The sequence below is a fragment of the Parus major genome, chromosome 2 (genome assembly GCF_001522545.3).
Source record: "Parus major isolate Abel chromosome 2, Parus_major1.1, whole genome shotgun sequence".
NCBI classification, from domain to species: Eukaryota; Metazoa; Chordata; class Aves; order Passeriformes; family Paridae; genus Parus; species Parus major.
Genome location: NC_031769.1, coordinates 61,607,535 through 61,626,925, shown reverse-complemented (window position 1 = coordinate 61,626,925; position 19,391 = coordinate 61,607,535). Strand labels below are relative to the sequence as shown.

The following is a 19,391-nucleotide window of genomic DNA, read 5'->3' as shown; positions in this document are numbered from 1 at the left end:
AATGAAGGCCTGGATTTAACTTTCACAGCACTTTTTCATGCTGCAGAACAAACATGGGTAGAGAGCTGCTGAGACGTTGCCTCTTGCAGCAGTCACAACAAGCGCTGAACATCCCTGGATTTATAAATAGCTAGGAACACCGATTACAGATTTCACCTAGACTAATAGCAAAGAATTGATTGAGAATTGGGAGGGGAAGGTAATTTGGGTGACAATGATCATAAAATGAGTTTTCATTTCTAAGATGTGACGACAGTAGAGAAAGGACAACAGACTTCAAAAAACAACAAAAAACAAACAAACAAACAAAAAGCCAACAAAAGCACCCAACCAGAAACAAAACAGAAGAAAAGAAAAATCTACCTGAAAAAATCAAAACCAAAGCAATTTCCTCTCAGAGGAAAGGCATAAAGCACAGGCCATTATGGCTGTTCATGAAGTTCTCTAAGGACTGGAAAATTAGAAAATGATCACAGTAAAAAGTGGTAACACAATTATGTGACTAAGGACAACTATATAGGAAAAGAAAAAGCACATATTAAAATCCAAAAGGCCAAGGACCTAAAGAAACTGCAGTTAGCAAGAGATTAAATTAGAAAAAAAAATATTATAAATACCTTAAAAATACAAGATAACAAACAATGGATGAGATAAAGCACCACACAAGGAAGGATAACAAATAGCCTGACTAAAGTGTTCCTGCTTCTTTTGCATTAACCTTCACCAGAAGTGCCACTGACTGAATATTTATTGGATACAGAACATAATCCATTTCAGCAAAAAGCTAGGATAGCAACCTCAGTCAGGTAAAAGATACCTGGAAATAAGCTAGGAGCAGACAGAGCCTACCTAATTTCAAATCCTAAAATAAGTGTACAACAAATCATCAAACAGTTAATTTGAAAACACACAAATTATTATAAAATAATATTAAAAAAACAACAAAATCTACCCAGGGTTTTGCCAAAATAGCAAATCAAACAAATTTAGTCATCTTCTGACAGACACCTGGCTGAGAAGGTAAAGAAGCACCTCTGCTTCATCAGGATTCCAGACACTGTCCCCTGGGACATTTCATCAAACTCCTGAGACACATCTCAGACATTATTACTCCAAAGTGGCTTCACAAGGGACTAAATAAAGGCATCCTCAAAGTTTTCACTGTTATAGCTCACTATTGTTCTGGGAGGGCATTTCATGTGTCTTTCTGCAGGGACTTGGCTTTGCCTTGGTTCTACCAAGTATTTTCAGGATTGTAAAATCTGACAGTGAAACACACCTGGAAGGAAGAGGCTGTAATCACTCACAGGACAAGATAAAATCAAAGGCACTCCTGAAGAACCTATTTCAGAACATTTCTACAGTAAGAGGAAGTGCTATATTTAGGAGGCACAAATCATATACATGCAGGGGAAGAATAACATTTGGGGACCGCAGCAATGGCAATACAAAGTGCACAAATCCCTTTCTGAGACCTGTTAATTAGGATGTTAAAAACAAAGGGTAAGAGCACAGGCTTTCCCTAAGGAAAAACTTTATGAGAAAAATTTTGATAGAGGAGCAAGTCTAAAAAAACACAAAGTTCTCAGGTATCTGGAAAATAAGACTCTTGATGAAAAGCCATGGGATCTGGTCTTACTGTGAAAGAGATTACTATGGGATAACTCTGTAACAGTCTTCTGATGCAGAAGGAGTTCTTCTGGAAAGAGACAGTAAATGTTCTTTCCATGTTCACCGGGAAAAGTAGGAGGAAAAATTCCCTTTAGATGCCTATAATGATCTGAGGCACAACTAGGAAAACTTGCTCATTAGCAGAAAAGAAAAATACTGGAAAAAGCTGTCAATGGACATTGTGGAATCTCCTTTACAGAAGGTTTTCAGAAGGTTTCAGGAGGCTATAGCTGTATTACTGTGCTACCAGGTATAATCAAGAAAAAACCTCAGTGTGAGCATTCAGGCTGCATGGAGGCACCTTGTCACTCCAGCCTGCTGATGATTTTTTTCTGAGGAAGTTGTGACCAGAAGTCTGAAGAGCCACCCAGGCACTTCTGCAGCAAGAGCTTGTGGCACAGGGGCTGAGAACAGAACACAGTAAAGTGCTCATGGAAAAAGGCAATATCCTCACAGCTTCTCCTATTCAAAGCAAAACATGTCATGAGCACCATCAGCTTTAAGATACAACCTCCAATCCCAGATGGTAAGCACAGTATTTTGAATTTTTATTCAAACTTACCATGGAGTCCAACCATTAACCCAGCACTGCCAAGTTCACCTCGAAATCATGTCCATAAGTGTCATGCCAACAGATCTCTTCAATACCTCCAGGGATGGTGACTCAATCACATCCCTGGGCAGGCCGTTCTAATACCTGACCCCACATTTTCAGCAAAGAAATCTTTTCTAATACCCAATCTAAACTTACCCTGGTGCAACTTGAGGCAGTTTTCTCTGGTCCTATTTCTTGTTATCCAGAGGAAGAGGTTGAGCTCCACCTGGCTACACCCTCCCTTCAGGCAGTTGTAGAGCAGTAAGATGCCTCCTGAGCCTCTTTTTCTCGAGGTTCAATGCCCCCAGCTCCCTCAGCTGCTCCTCATCAGACTTGTGCCCCAGACCCTTCCCCAGCTCCACTGCCCTGCTCTGGACATTCTCCAGCACCTCAGTGTCTTGTGGTGAGGGGCCCAGAACTGAACACAGCACTCGAGGTGTGGCCTCACCAGTGCTGAGTACAGGGGGACAATCACTGCCCTGCTCCTGCTGGCCACACTGCTCCTGATACAGGCCAGGATGCCACTGGCCTTTTGGCCACTTGGGCACAGACTGGCTCTTGTTTAGCCACTGTCGACCAGCACCCCTGGGTTCTTTTCTGCTGGGCAGCTTTCCTGCCTCTCCAGATCCCTTGCAGAGCCTTTCTACCCTCAGCAGATCAATGCTTCTGCCCCCTTTGTGTCGTGTGTGGAACTGAGGGTGTTCTCAACCCCCTTGCCCAGGTCACTGATGAAGATGTTAAACAGGACTGGCCCCAGTACTGAGCCCTGGAGAACACCATGGGTGACCAGCTGACAAATGGATGTAACTCCATTTATCACCACCAGCCAATTTACCACCACCAGCCATCCAGATAGTTTTTAACCTAGCTAACGCCCATCCAAGCCATGAGCAGCCTGTTTCTCTGAAAGAATTGTGTGGAAGGTTGTGTCAAAGGCTTTACTGAAGTCCAGAGGGACAACATCCACAGCCTTTCATTCATCAACTAGGTGAGCACCTAGTAGAAATAAAGTGACATTAGCCTTACATGAAAGTCTTGAGCCAAAGGTGAAACTAGGGATATAAATAATCTTATCTCTGTTTTTCAGCTATGTTCTCAGTTTAGGACACTGACATACAATCGTCTTCAGACCACTTTTTTCTCTCCTTAACTGAACACTTGCCCTGCAGTAAAACATGGTATGACAGATTTTAAATTTTGTCTTTATTAGAAAAAAAAAAATAAAAAGTGGCAAGCACAGTCTTGCAGCAATGTGTTTGTTACATTCAAACTGGTCTACATACACACCTCTGCATAGCACCTAGGATTCAGCCTCCAAAACCCTACACAAAAAATAAATAACCTCCTAGATAGCAACCACGGTGATAAGAGCAACATTAGTGACACTGACAACAGTTTTGGTGCCAAACAAATCCAAGTTATGCAACTGATCTTGAATTCATTCATAAAAATAGTTCTGTGCTTGTGAGAGTTGTGCAGAGGTAAATTACCATATGAGGCCAAGAGAGGGCCCCATTGAACCACATTTCCTTTGCTCACAACCCTTTAAAGTAGGAAGACTTTGGAAGATGGCAAAGGAGAAAGCAAAAGAGATAAGGAGCATGTGACAAGTGCAAGGACACACCAGAAGAAGAAAGACAGAAAAACAGAAACAGAGAGGACAACAGAAAATGTCTGGTAATTTCTAGTGTTTCTGCCTTTATTTTCTTTAAGACTTAAAACCACACATAAATAAACCATGCAAATGCAGTGATCAAGAAGCAAAAATACAGTGGAAGGAGGAAGAACATGTGGCTGGCACCCTGGGAAAAAATTCTCATTTTGTTAAATACTGAAAAAGTCAAAGACTCAGGACCAGCAAGAAATTTAGCAATGTCCCATAACTGCTAAGTCTACGGTTTTGTACAGAATTAACGCTTTCTGTCAGGCAAAACATATAATCCACTTCTAATTAGTTAAGAGTCATATTTTCATTAAAACGTGTAAGAAAATACTTATGGCACTGTGGGGGTTGCAGAAGAAACTGTAGGTGCCTAACCATTTTTTAGGAAGAAAAGAAAAAAAAAAATAAAAATAAAACCCACATCATCTTGACTTAAACCCCTCCTTATTTTCTGAAGCCTGGGGAGACCCTTGCTGATGTGTCCATGTGGTGTGACTGCTGGTTGTACTGCATTGCTTTAGATTTTTCTCCATTGTGTGTCACATAATCAAAAACATTTAATTCTCTAGGAAGCAAAACCACTTGGATTGCAGACAAAACTGTTCTACACTTGTCTTTTTCCTTTCAGAACTACCTTCAGAAGTAGCAGCAGTTGACTTTCACAAAAGTTTTAACCAATCCAACTCTGGTGATACAACTTTAAAGCATTTCACGCAACTGTTTCAATAGGTTAAAAGAATTAAGAACTGCATTCTTATGTTTTGAGAAACTTGTTAAACACCATGAGCTCATGACAGAGCATGTCACAGCAAGAATCATAAGATACTGGTAATCACAAAAAAAAAAAATCCAACAAGACAGACATTCACACTGATGCCTAGATAAAGGCAAATTGCCATGGTGGAAAAAAGAACTGAAGTCTTACAGAGGTACAGACAAACTGTGAACAGCCTTCAGGATCTCAAATCTGATTTAGAAGGTAATACAAAATCACTGGAGGCATTTCAGGACAACTTAAGCCACCACTGAAACACACAGCATTAAAGACTTCCTCAACAAGATCATCATTGCTTTTTCTTTTGCCATTTTTAATTTCCAAGCCTATGATTCAGAGGTGCCATTTAAAGGCCTTGATAGCCCTCTACAAGATGGCAATTCCAGCTCCACTGAGGACCAGGTCAGCCTACTTAGAAGAAAAACCTTTAGGTGTCATCAAGTAAATACTGTCTCCAATCAGCCTGTTGAGAATTCATCACTGCGAAACAACCAACCAATCAACAACAAAGCAACAAATTAACCAAAGAGAAAACACAAACACAAACAAAACCAAAACCAAACTCCAACCAACCAACCAACCAAAAAAAAAACCACCCCACAAACAAAAACAGGGCGGAAAAAAGCCCCACAAACCAACGGAAAAAACAACCAAATCAACAGCACCCCATCCCACAAAAAATCCAAAATTCCCAAAAGGCTGAAGTCAGCAAGCTTTCTGTACTGCACTGCCCTGGTCTGCTAACCCAGCCCCAACCTGAATAAGGACTGAAAGACCAGTCTGCTGAAGCTTCACACCCAAATTCAAATTAAGTTGAAACAAATCTCTTGCTGAATCTTTTTGCTAGCTTTCAACCAAGTAACATGGAACTGTAAAAATGTCTCCCATCAGGTACCTCCATTGTGAAGGAGACAGTATTTTGGAGCATCTTTATGCATCAGGCGAAACATTTGTCCTAGACTCTGAGGTTTGTGTTGCCCATGTGCAAAACAAGGCACATGAGGAAAATGTCAGGTTCTCCAGAGCACCAGTGAGCCCCTGAGATAAATCACACAGACCAGCTCCTTCTTCCATGTGCTGCCAGCATTGGCACTGTCAGCACAGAGTGCCAGTCAGAAAGGTTTCATAAACATCAGTGGGAACTTTACTCTTTCATATGAATATACCAGATAATTAAAAGACAGGGTTGTAAAGCACACTTACTTTATCATACTGACTTCCCATGTATATATTTTTTCTTTTTTCCTTTTTTTTTTTTATCACTGAAAATTAACTCCCTGCTGTTTCAGAGCAAGCTTTTAAGGTTTGCCACATTCAACGTACACCAAACAGTGGAAAAAGCAGCTTAGAACCTTAAAAGCTTTTGTTTCCCTTGTGTCCACAGCAGAGTACAACTTCCTATTACCTGTTTCCTTAAGTCCTGAGCCGATCTGTGAAGAGTGTGGTGGTTGTTAGCCGTGAGCCCTTTCGTAGAGGAGCCAGTGTTTGTAGTAGCGTGGTGATTAGCAGCAGCCTGGTCTTTTCGACTCTCAGCCTTATGTTCGCTGTTCCTCTCCTTCCCTGGGGTGGCCTCTTTGCTTTTGTGTTTCTGAGCAGGTTCTTTCTCCTTCGATGATTTGCTGGACCCATTGAAAACTGAGAAGAGGGAAAATCAGGTTATTAAGGGAAAAACAAGAAAAGGAAAAGTAAGCCAGACCAAACACTTCATTCAAAACATCACAATTTTGTCTGCACTCAGTGTTGGTTATTTAGTGAATGCCTTCTTACATCCAAAGCTAAATCAATACAGAAATAGCACTATTTTGCATATTTCTTTAGATGAACAGATTTACTAAAGTATTTCCTCTGCTTGATAGCACACATTATCTTCAATAGCCAAATTAAAACATACAAGGTATATTACTGTTTTGACTGACCTAGATTTAGAATTCTGGGTTTGATTTTTACTTATGACAGTTTTAATTATCTTTTTTTTGCTCTCACAGTCAGGGAATTCTAAACATAACCTAAAGAGAAAAAAGATTTATTTTTATACCAATGTAGAAGAAAGGAAACGTTCCATGAAAAAGCATGTTTTGTTTTCGTCAATACCCAAACTGCTGAATCAAACTGACAGCAGTTTGCCTATAGCAGACGAGCTGCAAAGAGAAAAAGGTACTTCTGCAAAGAAAGGAAAATATTAAAACCATTTTGGAACATGTGACATGAAGTAACACTGGGACCTATGCTGAGCACCGTAACTTCTAAATGAAGGGATAAGAAAGTGTGGAACGGACACCTTTATTTTTTGTACAGTAAGTATTATGTGAATGTATATAAGCAAGTTTTGTTCCTGTCTCTCTGCTGAATTTATTTAAGAATAGTTACTGCTCTTGTGTTGTCAGGGAACATGAAAAGCTGAAGCTAAAACAAACAAACAACAAATCACATCACATTTCTCTGTTTGTTAATTGAAAGTGTGCTGAATTCATGCCAGTGATGTCCCCTCTTTAGTGGAGCCCTTGACAGAGGTTTGCAAGGCTTATGATCCAACATCCACAATGGCAAATGCCCTCCTGCCTTTTACTCAATTTCTACCTCTGTCTTTCTTCGACATGTTTTAGGAAAGGATGCAAACAAGAAACTTCATAAATGCTTAATAGCACAACTATGTGAAAATCTTATTTATTACACGAAAGATACACCATCCGTTTGCGAATACTAACTAAATACATGAAGTTACTGTTTTCTTGTGAAATGAAAGCCTTTTTTAGTCACTAAAGATGATATTCCTGCAACACATACCTTCTAATCTAATTTGTGAAGTTGAGCTGTTCCTACACATGTAGCGTATTAACAGTAGGAGCAGCAGTAAGTAATAAAAAGAATAATAAAAACCCAACAATCCCACTGGACAGGGATCTCCTACTGAAGAGGGGCAGCTAAGCTGCTTTTGAGCAGACCCTACTTCCAAACCTTCCCACAGCTGGAGTCCCAGCAAACTATTGGCAAATTCGATTTTCACATCACTTACCATATTTTCAGTTCCCTTAACCTATTCAGTCAGTCATAAGTGTTGAAGCAGGTTACTTAAAAAAAAAACAAACTGCAATTGCTTTTCCTCCTCTCTTCCTTCCCACTTGCATAAATAGAATAAGAATGAAAGAAAAGCTGTCAGCAGTGGAGTCACCACAAATTTCCCCATGGTTCTGTCGCTCCTGAGCTCAGGAGCAACTGGTGCTGCCCAGCCAGCCAAGGATTTCTCAGTGATGTCTGTGAAAATCACCTAACCCTTTGTATCTCATTTCCAGTGGTGGAACTGATAATAGTTGCCAACCCCTCTCAGGAAGTTCATGACAATATATTCATCCTCCTTTGTAAGGAATTCTCACATCAGATGGAAGGCGCTACAGATGCACAAAGCACAACTATTTATTTTTAGTAAGACATAGCACAAACAACCAATGGCTGCTTTGTTAATATGTATTTTATCATTTAGAGTGACACCTTCCTTTGAAGGGAACAAGTTGTAAATACCGATCTGCTCCTACGGAAACATTCAAATCAGAGATTAATTTTCTGTAATCAGCTGCCACTTTAAAACTCTAAGATTACTAAAATAGAAAACACAGCCAAAAAGCCAAATTGTGTACTTCTGTGGTTCACCAAATAAAAAATTTGAAAAAAAAAGGAAAAAAAAGAAGCAAACATGAGACAAGGTATATTTTATATGCAACAGCTCATTAAATTTAAGTGTCGTGGGAACCCTGCCAGTTTTACCCTCTGAGTAATTATCTTTTGTCTTAATTTGTAAGATTCTTGAAAAGGGGAAGAGAGAAACAGGAGGAAAAAAATGTTCAGTCTCACAGGAAAAGCTTAAAAGCCTTAAGTCTGAAAACACAACAAAGGGAAATGTAGATGCAAAACAGTTTTTGCCACGCTGTCTTATAGTTAAACAGTAGATAGTATCAGCTTCTATAAAAATCAGTATTTGTTTCTTCCAACACCTAGATTACCACTATATCCAGCTATAAAACCTTCCTGCAATAGTAAGTACTGAAAAATTCACAAACATAGTATGTGAACAAATATCAAAATGTTAGCTTGATTAATTACAAAATGCTATCACAAGCCAAGCATTTGCAGGGAGGAGGGAGGGGGGGAATCCCTGAGACTATGATTTTCCTCCCATCTCACTAAAAATGTTGAAGCAAGTTATTTAGACAATAAATTTATTTAGTACAATACAGGATTAAACTCTGGCCCCAACAGCTAGTGAGGTGGCTCAAAGAAAAAATGTAACACCAAAAAAAAGGCTAAACCCCCCCACCCCCAAAAATCTCATTTTTGAAGAGTAACTGATAATAAGCCAGCAACACTCACTTCTCAAAGGAAAGAAAACAATAACCCCCCAAAACTCTGCATTAAATATTACTGAGACCAAATCTGATTAAACAATGAAATGATTAACTAATTCTTTTGTGTCTTCTTACAAAGCAAATTGCATTCTCCTTAACGTCTGCCAGCTCTTAAATATTTCTGATGTACTCAGAAAATCAGGAAAGGTGTAGGTTATGCTTTACGAACCCCAGACGTGTTCCAGGACAATCTCCTGTCTTAGAAAATCTAAATCTGACATTCCAATATCCAATGTTCTGTTCCCAGTCACTTTAGTTCCTTGCTGAAGAGTAGTCAATAAAGGTTTCACCCTTAAAGCAGTAATTTCATTAAAAGGTAAAATGACAAAAAACCAAGTCCAACCTACACTAGTAGTGAAACTTGCACTCCTGAAACAGAAATGTAGTTTTTAATTATGATTATTTTATGCTACCTTAACCAACACTGTATTTCCAGTACAGCTTCTTCTTAAAGGTAAGAAGCACTACTAATAAAAAATTAAAAGTTTAAGTAAATTTTTATTTTCAGACGCTCCAGATAGAATAAATGGGTATCATTATTGTCATATCCAATAGAATGCTTATTCTCAAAATGCTGTGTCCTCCAAAGCTATTATTATTATTATTATCTGAAACAATAAGAGTCCCACAGTGAAATACTTGTGGGTCTTTTGGTTAGCAGTGATGATCAAATGCAAAGAAACGCAACCACTACATTCAAAACTCACAAGCACTGGGGGTTTTTAAACCACTGATATAATTTATGGCAGCAGAGCAAAACCTTATGGCAGGCGTGATCCCCACAGATGCATCACAGCGCTCCCTGCATCAGGGGAACTGGACTCTGGGCACCAATACTCACCCAGGATCCCGTACTGGGACTTTGGGCTATCTCATTTGAGACTGTGACAAAGAATCCCTACACAAACCAATACAAACTGTGCAAATTGTGCCTGTATTAGGTGCAGCTATAATAATGTCTAAAAAATTTTTGGTCTAGTAAAGCCACAGATGTGCTCAATTACTACAGATTAACTAAGCATTTACTACAGGAATTGACACTGCAGTGGGCGATAAACATAATGTGTTTTCAGCAATTTTCGGAAGTATTCCTCCAAATTAATTTGCACACAAACACTTCACAGGATACAGCCAGACAGCCATTCAGAAGCTAATTTATAATATGTACAATAATCAGGCTTTCACTGTGGAGGCAGCAGAATTACTGGACTGGGTTCAGTCAGCTATTGACTCCATGGACAAAGCTTTGTTTCCCAAGCCCTCCTGGAGGTTGTTCCTGTACCAGATATGCTTTATACCTGAGATAACTGGGGAGGTTTACTATGGCCTGCAGAGTACTGAAGCCTTTTGCTGTGTGCCAGTGGCTGGGAGATGAAGGCACGGACCATACACATACACGCGTGCTGCACGTTGCAGAGCTTGCGCGGCATAAAGCAAGTGACTGCGCGTTCATAAAACCATCCAGAAGAATGAGGGGAGATAGAGGTGAAAGGGAGAAGTTTTGTTTTTAGAAGGAGAAAAGGGAACCTTGCCAATATTGTGAACCCGAGCCAGCTCTTCCAGTGCAAACTTCATGTTGTTACATAGATCATGTTTGGGAAGAGCTGCAGTATTAATCAACTTTCTGGCATGGAGGATCCATTACTGTACAAAAACATTCTTGCTCTGGCTTTAATTCAGTTCTAAGTCACTGTGAAAACATTTATGTGGCTCTCAAACTGCGTTAAAGGACCCAGGCAATAATTCTTTTCCCCTCCCAGAGGAACTAAAACAACCTTCTACTTCCATAAAACACAGTATTTTAATACTGCCAATTGTTTTCCTTAAATGTTGGGTATGTTCTGACTTCCATAAATCATTTCCAGGGATAGAAGCTGTCTTCTGGAGCCCCCCCAACATGCTCTGCCTACTCAGAGTCAGAAGCAAAGGAGTACTTCAGAAGAAAAGGCTGACACCACATCATATGAAGATACGGTATTGCTGTTTCCACACTTCCCAAGCCCGAATGCAACACCACTCAATTTCTCAGTGGACAACACCGCAGGAAAATCTCCATAGCTGCATGCCAGCAGGAGTCAAACAGGAGAGCCATGGCAGAGAGGTAACACTGAATTTGTTTTTGACACCATCAATAACACGGCCCAAGCCCTGCACGCACAGGAATATATTGGGCCACCGGGAGAAGTGTTATTGGTATGAGACACCGCGCCACCGCTTGTAAAAATTCAATACCAAGTGTCTCGTCTGAGCACAAATTCATTACTCTCACCTAACCATTACGACACAAACAGCATCAAAAGGGTCACTCACTAAGCAGCAAGTCCATACAAGAAGTGTCTGTCTGTTATCACGAGTCTCGCACCAGGATAACAATTCGATTTTTTTTGATTTTTTTTAAATTTTTTTTGAGCAACTTCCAGCTCCCCTATTCTTCTCCACAGGTCATACATCTCGCTACTGAAAATCCGCGAATCCCCAAATGTGTTGTGCCTGATTTGCATATTTAAATATGCAAATTACTGCAAACCGGGTAATTTTCGTGTTACATATTTTTGCAGAAAAATTAAATGTGCAAAAATGTTTATTGCAACAATTACTGGTTCCATGGTCTTTCAACAAAAGGCTGTAAATCATCAAAATAATTGCCTACCCATTAACTATTGCAGCACTCTGCCTGAAATTTTCTCATTCTTTAAAATACATTTTTCTTCTAAATGTTTACCTCTTCAGGATTAGTTTCACGAAAAATGATGTACAAGCCTAAGGCTCTGTCTCATGTACCCACCCACAAACACCAAATTCAGTTAAAACCAAACCTAAATAAAGAACTGCAACCATAAATGAGAATTTTCTCACAGCACACTCAAACAGTAACATATGTAAAAGATGTGCCATTCAAGCCCAAGATAGACAAACCCTGCATTGAACTATACCCTGAAATAAGAAAAAATCCATCTGCGATCTTTTCCTGCATCATCTTTGTACTGCTACACATGTAAGGAAATTACTCTGCTAAATTATCCATTGCAAATTGAGAAGTGAAATGTTCTTCTGTGTTTCTGGTGAGTAAGACAGCACTGAAGAAGAGTATAGTGTTTCTAGCAATGCTCGCTTACTATGCACTGCTGCCAGGTCTGTTTTGAAATTTGAGCCCCAGGAGAAAAAAAAAATAAAAAAAGGAAAAAAAAAAAAGCATCAGAAGCATCTTTACAATTTTCTTCCCAGCTCATTTCAGGCAACAGGCATGCAGAGCAGTTTTTATCTCCTCATGTTAACAAAGTACAGCATGAACCAGCAACCATTTCTGACCCTGTAGGTTTGCTGGCACACTGAAGCTGGTTTACTCCAGTTAAGGACACCAGACTCACCCTTCATGAAGTCTGGTTACAAATAACAATGGTTAATTCTGCTTTCCTGAAAGTAAATTAGAACTTAATTGTCTGTCTCTGGCATCCAGAAACAACAGGACATTCCCTGGTATGCTGGCCCAGATGTACATACCTCTCCACCTTTGAGCTGCTGTGCCGATGTGAGAAATATCTAATTCCCCAATCATTCTTCCTAAGAAAATTAGCCAACCATTATTAAAGGAACTGTAGCCTGCTGCATGCAATGTCAAAGTTGTCTACACAACTGTATCTGTGTATGCTGCTCCTCCTGAGGCACTTTATCAGCCCACAAGCCCTTTCAAGTAGAGTAATGCCTATCCTCCCGTGCTCCCGAGATGGGGCTGATAACCCAACAACTCCTCAGCTCTGCCTTCCAGCTCTCTATCACAGCCTGCCTAGCTAAATACTTGGCACCTGCAAACATTTTTCTTCAGGAGCCTGCAGAGAAAACCTTCCATTGTGCCACAGAATGAAATCAAACTAGGATTTATTTAGTTGTGAGGAATTCAAAGAATTAGGTTTAAAGGGACAAAGACCTAAGCCTACCCTCTCTTACCTACAACTTGGAATTTTCTCTGAATAGCAGGGAGATGCAGTTTAGACCCAACACCTCCCTGGAAAGACTTGCACACTCCGTTTTACACACTCCCATGAATGCAAGGAATAAACACTTCTGCCAAACATTTCACTTTTGCTCTTTTACAGCTGGATGTGTGTGCAGCACATTAGCAGCGCTATGAAAGGAGGGTGAAAAGGCACAGGTAACAATTTGATGCTTTATATGTATCTGTGTAAGCAGTAAGGTTGGAAGGCAACAAGTCAGTTGAACTAATTACTTCATCTTGTGCAGCAAGCTCATGCCACGTGCTATACGTGCTTCCCATTCACACCCAGGCGTTCTCGACTGAGTTAGCTCTCCAAAAGGTGGCTCAACAGGCTCAGTTATAACAAATAGTTTGGTGTGCAACCTTATTAATGCCCCATACTGACATCAGAAGAGGATACTGACAAATGACTTTGCCCAGAAAAATTGTTTTGGCCCCCACTGAGCAGAAAGCAATCATTTGACACTGTCTAATGACATTAATCAAGCTCTGAACCTTTGTTGTTGTATGTCATAGCAAATGCTTAGCATTTTCAGGTCCAAAGTGCTTGACTAGACATTGTATATTAAAAACAAAAGACTTTAATTCATTAAAAATAGACTCTCACGCTAGATTAAGTTCATTTGCTGCACCCGTCCCTGGTCTGCCTTTGTGTGTGGTCTCATTTAAAACAGACACACATGAACCAGAACCTACTTTATTCACATGAAACAAAAATACTATTGGCTGTCAACCAACATAACAGACACTGAAGAATGGGAATACCCCTGGGTAAGGAAATTTTAATTAAAAAAAAAAAAAAAAAAAAAGAGAGAGAAGAAGAAAAAAAGAAATTACAATGACGAAGAAGCAGCTGCCTTCTCTGGGAATTCCTGCTTCTTCACCTTTGTCAAAACATCTCACATTGTCTCCTATGTATTTTATAAAGGTCTTTTGCAGCTCTATTAAAGCAGCACCTTCATTTACAATCTCTCTGATCTATATTGATAAAGATTATGAAGCCATTATATGGCTCATTATGTTTGCCTTTACTTACCCCCAATTAAGATTTCAGGTGTCTCTGGTTCTGAGCTAATTTCAAAGTGGCTGCCATCTGGGACATTCTAAAGGAACATGATCAGCTCCTTCTGCATCATTTTGCAGTGATATATCACATTTAAAACTCTAAGGGAGCAGTTCTGTTACATGCAGCCTCATTTTCCGTATGCAGAGTTTTGTGCTTCTTATTTTGGGGGAGTTATTTAGAAATCAATCCTAAGTGCCAAGTTTTGATCTATGACTGGTAAAGCATTAAAGCTCCTGGTCACAGATGACAATTGAAATGCTATTAGGCATAACATCCCCTTGCAATTATCCACAAATCATTCACAAAAAGTACGTTTTTGAGCTTGGGTGTGCAATAAAACTAGATTCAGATGCAGTCATGAAAAAAAATTTGGCATATGTAACAAAGGCAGCCTTTATAGAAAACTCCCTTTTGAAAGGCAAAGATGAGGATCAGCACAGTGAAGTAATTGGGATCTACTAATCTCTTCTTTGGAGCAAGGTAGCATGAAAGAACAAACAAGAGCAGGCACAGGTCACCTCCCAAAAAGTGCACTCTGAAGAGACCTTCCTCTCAGTCTTCCTACTAAAAGGAGAAGAGCTGAAAGGGCAGTCACCAGAAAGAGAGATTCTCATGGAAAGCTAATAGTGAGGAAGGGAACAGAGAGCATAGGCTACATTTTGAAATTATGTCAGGCAGAGAGTTATGAAACAAGAGCTCCTGCTGGAGCAAGAACCACATCACACATGATGCTGGCAGGGGAGCATTACAGCAGGCTCAAGAAATTTTCAGCACAGTTTTAAATCTCCCATTATGTGGTAGATAATGTTGCAATATACATGGATCCATTTTTCAAGATATGGCACAAAAACATTGTGACACAATTAATTAACGTGTAATTAATTCATCTTTTGCTGATTTGCAGAGAAATAACTGACTTGAAAAAGTTTCTTCCATAAAATTTTTCAATCAACAACATGACTGTGGTATCAACCTACTGCAAATGTGGTCTCAATACCGCACGAGAGAAATTAAGTGTTGCCCCTCGCATGCGTTTTGGAAACACTTATGAGTGCTTATATTTAACTTTGATAAAACAAAGTCATTATAAATTAAACACAAGTCTCAAAAAAAAAAAAAAAGCCAGAGAGCATGACTGTGTCTATACGTGTGTGTGTGTACACCTACATAAATATATCTCACAGAATCAGGATTTTTTAGGTTGGAAAAGACCTGTAAAATCATTGAATCCAACCATAAACCTAACATAGCTAAGTCCACCACTAAAGCATATCCCTAAGTGCCACATCTACATGACTTTTAAATACCTTCAGAGATAATGACTCAACCATTTCCCTGAGCAGCCTTGACAACCCCTTCAGTGAATAAATTGGGGTTCTTAGAAATTCTTAATGTCCAACCTAAACGTTTCCTGGTGCAACTTGAGGCCATTTCCTCTGGTCCTATTGCTTGTTACATGGAGAAGAGACTGACCCCTATGTCAGTATATACATATATATGTGTCTCTATGTGTGTATATAATTCCAGCCCTGCAGCAATCCTGCCACAGAGTTCAGATTGTCAGAAGAAACAGGTTATAACACAAGATACTAAAACTGCATCTTACTCCACCACTTTTTCAATCAGATCCAGAATAATGGACAAGGACTGAGCACATTCAGCTCATAAATTTCTCTACTAGTGGATGCAGGAGAACAGCACTACTTAGGACCTACCTTGCCCATTTGGTACATGTTTATGCGTTTTTCCTTTCCTAGGGGTTGACTGGCATGATGATGAAGCATTGTTTGTGGCTGTTTTTGTATCCTCTGTCTCCTCCTCCTCCTCTTCTTCATCCTCATCATCCTGAGAGCTTCCAAAATATACCATGTTGCTGGGCAGGGCTGGAGAACCTGATCATTATAAAGAAATGGCTCATTAGCATCATTACATTCACTTACTGCACTAACCATATTGATCACAGCCTACTTCATGTCATACACAGCATGGGGAGAGTGGGGCTCGGAGCTGGCAGATCAGACCAGTGCATGACTAAACAGAGAGGTTTTATTTATTAGTTTTTACCAACAGGACACACATGTGCTTGAAAAGCAGGGTTCTCCCCCCCCAAGCACATTCTATTCATACTTCAGACAATCAGTCTTGCTACAAGCCCTAATTAATAGCTCTGTGTATTCAGAAAAGGACTAATGCACACGCTTAATTTCAAATGTGTGCTCAAGTGCCTTGCTGAAAATCCTATCACACAACTAGAAGCTTAGAGCTTTTCCAAACAGAAGAAAAAAAACCTAAGAAACCAGTCTGCACTGCAGTGATATTTTTATGTTATCATTACAATAAAGCATTTAAAGGTCACAATACTTTGCAGACCTCTACAATATTGTACGCCATGTTTTGTGGTATTCTGCAGTAAGAAATAAAAGAGAAAAGCCAAGACATTGAAAAGTTTATTTACTCTAATATAGAGTATTCCTGGCAAAGGAGAAAAAAAGAGGAATGGCCTTCTGATTCCCTGTGTGGCACACTCTTGAGGATGTTGCTTCTCATCTCTTGATTACTTCCCATGATGTTCCCATGATTTTTAAATGTACAAATACTGCTGTCAACTAATGGGCACTTTCCCATGTGCTCAGTATCACTTTCTACTTCAAAATAAGTCTCCTGTCTATCCCTTAGAGGAACAGGTACCCCAGAAGCCTTCTAGTTATTCCCAAAGAAAAATGTCTTTTAAAGAAAAGCGAAAAAGTATAGTCATCACACTTGGAGCAACTTCAATTCTTTTCCTGCAGCTAAACAAAACAAAAGGACTGGGCTAGAGACCAACACAAGGTAGTGGCTGTTTGGCTGGTGCCTCTTTAGGAAGCACTTCTGGCTTCAAGTTCTTCAGAACTGCAATTGTGTGTTTGGTTTGGTTTTGAGCTGTCGTTGTTGCCATTGCCAACAACTAACTAAAGCTTATTTTTTGATTGCGTATTTTCTCCTTCCACCAGGTTTGTACAAAATACTCTTAACTATAAAAACTACTTTTGAATGAATGAATGACCTAAATATGGCACAAAAACTAGGATAGGCTGTTTCTGCAATGAATCACCCATTCCTAAACATACTGGTTTTGATTGGCATGGAGTTAATTTTCTTCATAGTAGCTGGAACGGGGCTATATTTTGGATTTGTGCTGGAAGCAGGGGTCAGTCATAACACTGGGATGTTTTAGCCATTGCTGAGCAGCACTTGCACAGCATGTCAAGGTATTTTTTGCCCCAGTTTTTCATGCTGCTCTACCAGCAAGCAGGCTGGGGTGCACAAGAAGCTAGAGGGGACACAGACAGGACAACTGGCCAAAGGGATATTCCAGACCATAGGGCTGTTCTCAGCAATAAGAGCTGGGGGGAAAAAGGAAGAAGGTGGGGACATTCACCGTTAGACCATCTGTATTCCCATGTAACCATTTCATGTGATGGAACCCTTCATCCTGGGGATGGCTGAACACCTGCCTGCCAACAGTGAGTAGCAAATTAATTCTTTCTTTTGCTTTACTTTCCCTTACCCATTAAACTAGCTTTATTTCAATCCATGATTTTTCTTACTGAAAACTGACCCTTCCAATTCTCTTCTCTATGCCACTGAAGGCTTAGCCCCCACCTGTGAAAACATTTGTTTTTGGCCTCTGTAACAGCCCCTTGGGAACTGTGGCTGCCCTGGGGGAAAGCAGGGAGCAGAGAATCCTGTGCTAGGTGTGAGGGGTAGCTCTGGGAGAGCCAGGAGAAACACTACAGCAGCATTGATGGCATGATGATCTTTCCCCCCTGAAACTGTGCATTATTCCATCCAACCTAGACAGAAATGTATGGACACATATGGGTATCTTGGGGGAAAAGGCTTTTGCATGCCACAGCTTTCATGGTTATATAGACTGATGATCAAATTAAGACTACTGACACATTTCACAGCATGGAAGCTGGAGCAACTTAGAGAAACAAAAAATCTTCACATTTTTAATGCAAGCCCAGAACTTTCTGGCACAGTCTAAGCAATCAAACATAGTAGGTAAGAGGTGCTGAGAGGCACAGTAATTCTACACGTAGGGGAGTTTTAAGTCTCAACAGCAACTACCTAGAAGACTCTAAAATAGTTACTTCTAGGACAGTGCTGCCTGAAAAATAAATTGGTTTTTATTTCCATCTAGATTTCCCAAATATGTAGTATGGATTCAGAAACTGGATGCAAGTGCATCAGTTCTTATCAGAATTTGAAGTCTGATGCCATCTGACACCACTGTGCATTGACACATGACGACGTAAAAGAACCTTACTGTTTGGAACCCTCAAAATTAGATTCAAACAAAGACTGAAATCCCCCTATTATAATTAGAGAAATAGAAAATTGATTCTTCTGAGACACTAAAATAGGAGTCTAGGTATAGTGTCTGTTCTTTCAGCTTCATCTTCCTTAGAATTCCACATCTCTGAGCTTTTTTGGCAGCTGCTTTAAACAGCAAACAACAAAAATATATCATCTGCAATGCAAATGTTGTTATTACAATAGCAACTTTTTTTTCCCTTTCTTTAAGCAGAGAATAAAATACAGCACCGTGTCAGTCTGTTTAGAAAGGAGGGAGAGTCTTACCCAAGTCTGAGAGCAGGCACAAACTTCACCTAACTTCTGGTATTCAGTCGCTGTAATCTCAGTGCATAAATCTCCTATCAGAATGACAGTTTTTAATTCTTTCCAATTGAGAACTACAAACAACAATGGCTAAACTGCATTCCTGGGACAGCTGGGACTGTTTGGGAAGTACATTTCCAGAGAAATTAGACTGGCAACATCCAATAACACAGCAGAGTCCTGCTAACCCTCACTTTATTGATCTAAATGCTTTGCAATATGAGACCTTGGAGAAAAGCTGGTGTTCAGTCTGGGTCTCCTCCCCACCAGCTTTTCCTACATATTTATTAAACTTGACTTGCCAAACAGAAAGAAAAAAAAAAAGTCTGGACTTGCACATTTTTGTTCTATTTAAGCATTGTTATGGATGGAAGACTCTGAAAGAAATTTAAAAGCTCTGAGTTTTCTTGCTTAATTTTTGTATTGGAACTATTTTTAGCCTCATCTTTTATAATAGTAGTTCACTTCTGGAATAGCCTCAAATAATTTGTTCACAACTATATGTTGAACTGGTTAAAACCACTTTCACTTTAAGCATATGTAGCTAAACATGTCCAAAAGGCTG

At 39.8% G+C, this 19,391-nt stretch overlaps 1 protein-coding gene across 1 annotated transcript in view; it reads right to left on the bottom strand.

The window, feature by feature from the left end:
* JARID2 (jumonji and AT-rich interaction domain containing 2) overlaps positions 1-19,391 on the bottom strand; it is a 210,260-nt gene that overhangs the window by 30,141 nt on the left and 160,728 nt on the right. The window contains exons 6-7 of the mRNA XM_015617528.3: positions 15,877-16,053; positions 6,110-6,339 (exon numbers count right to left, since the gene is read on the bottom strand). Coding sequence (XP_015473014.1) covers positions 6,110-6,339; positions 15,877-16,053 — 407 coding nt within the window. The remainder of the gene's footprint in view (positions 1-6,109; positions 6,340-15,876; positions 16,054-19,391) is intronic.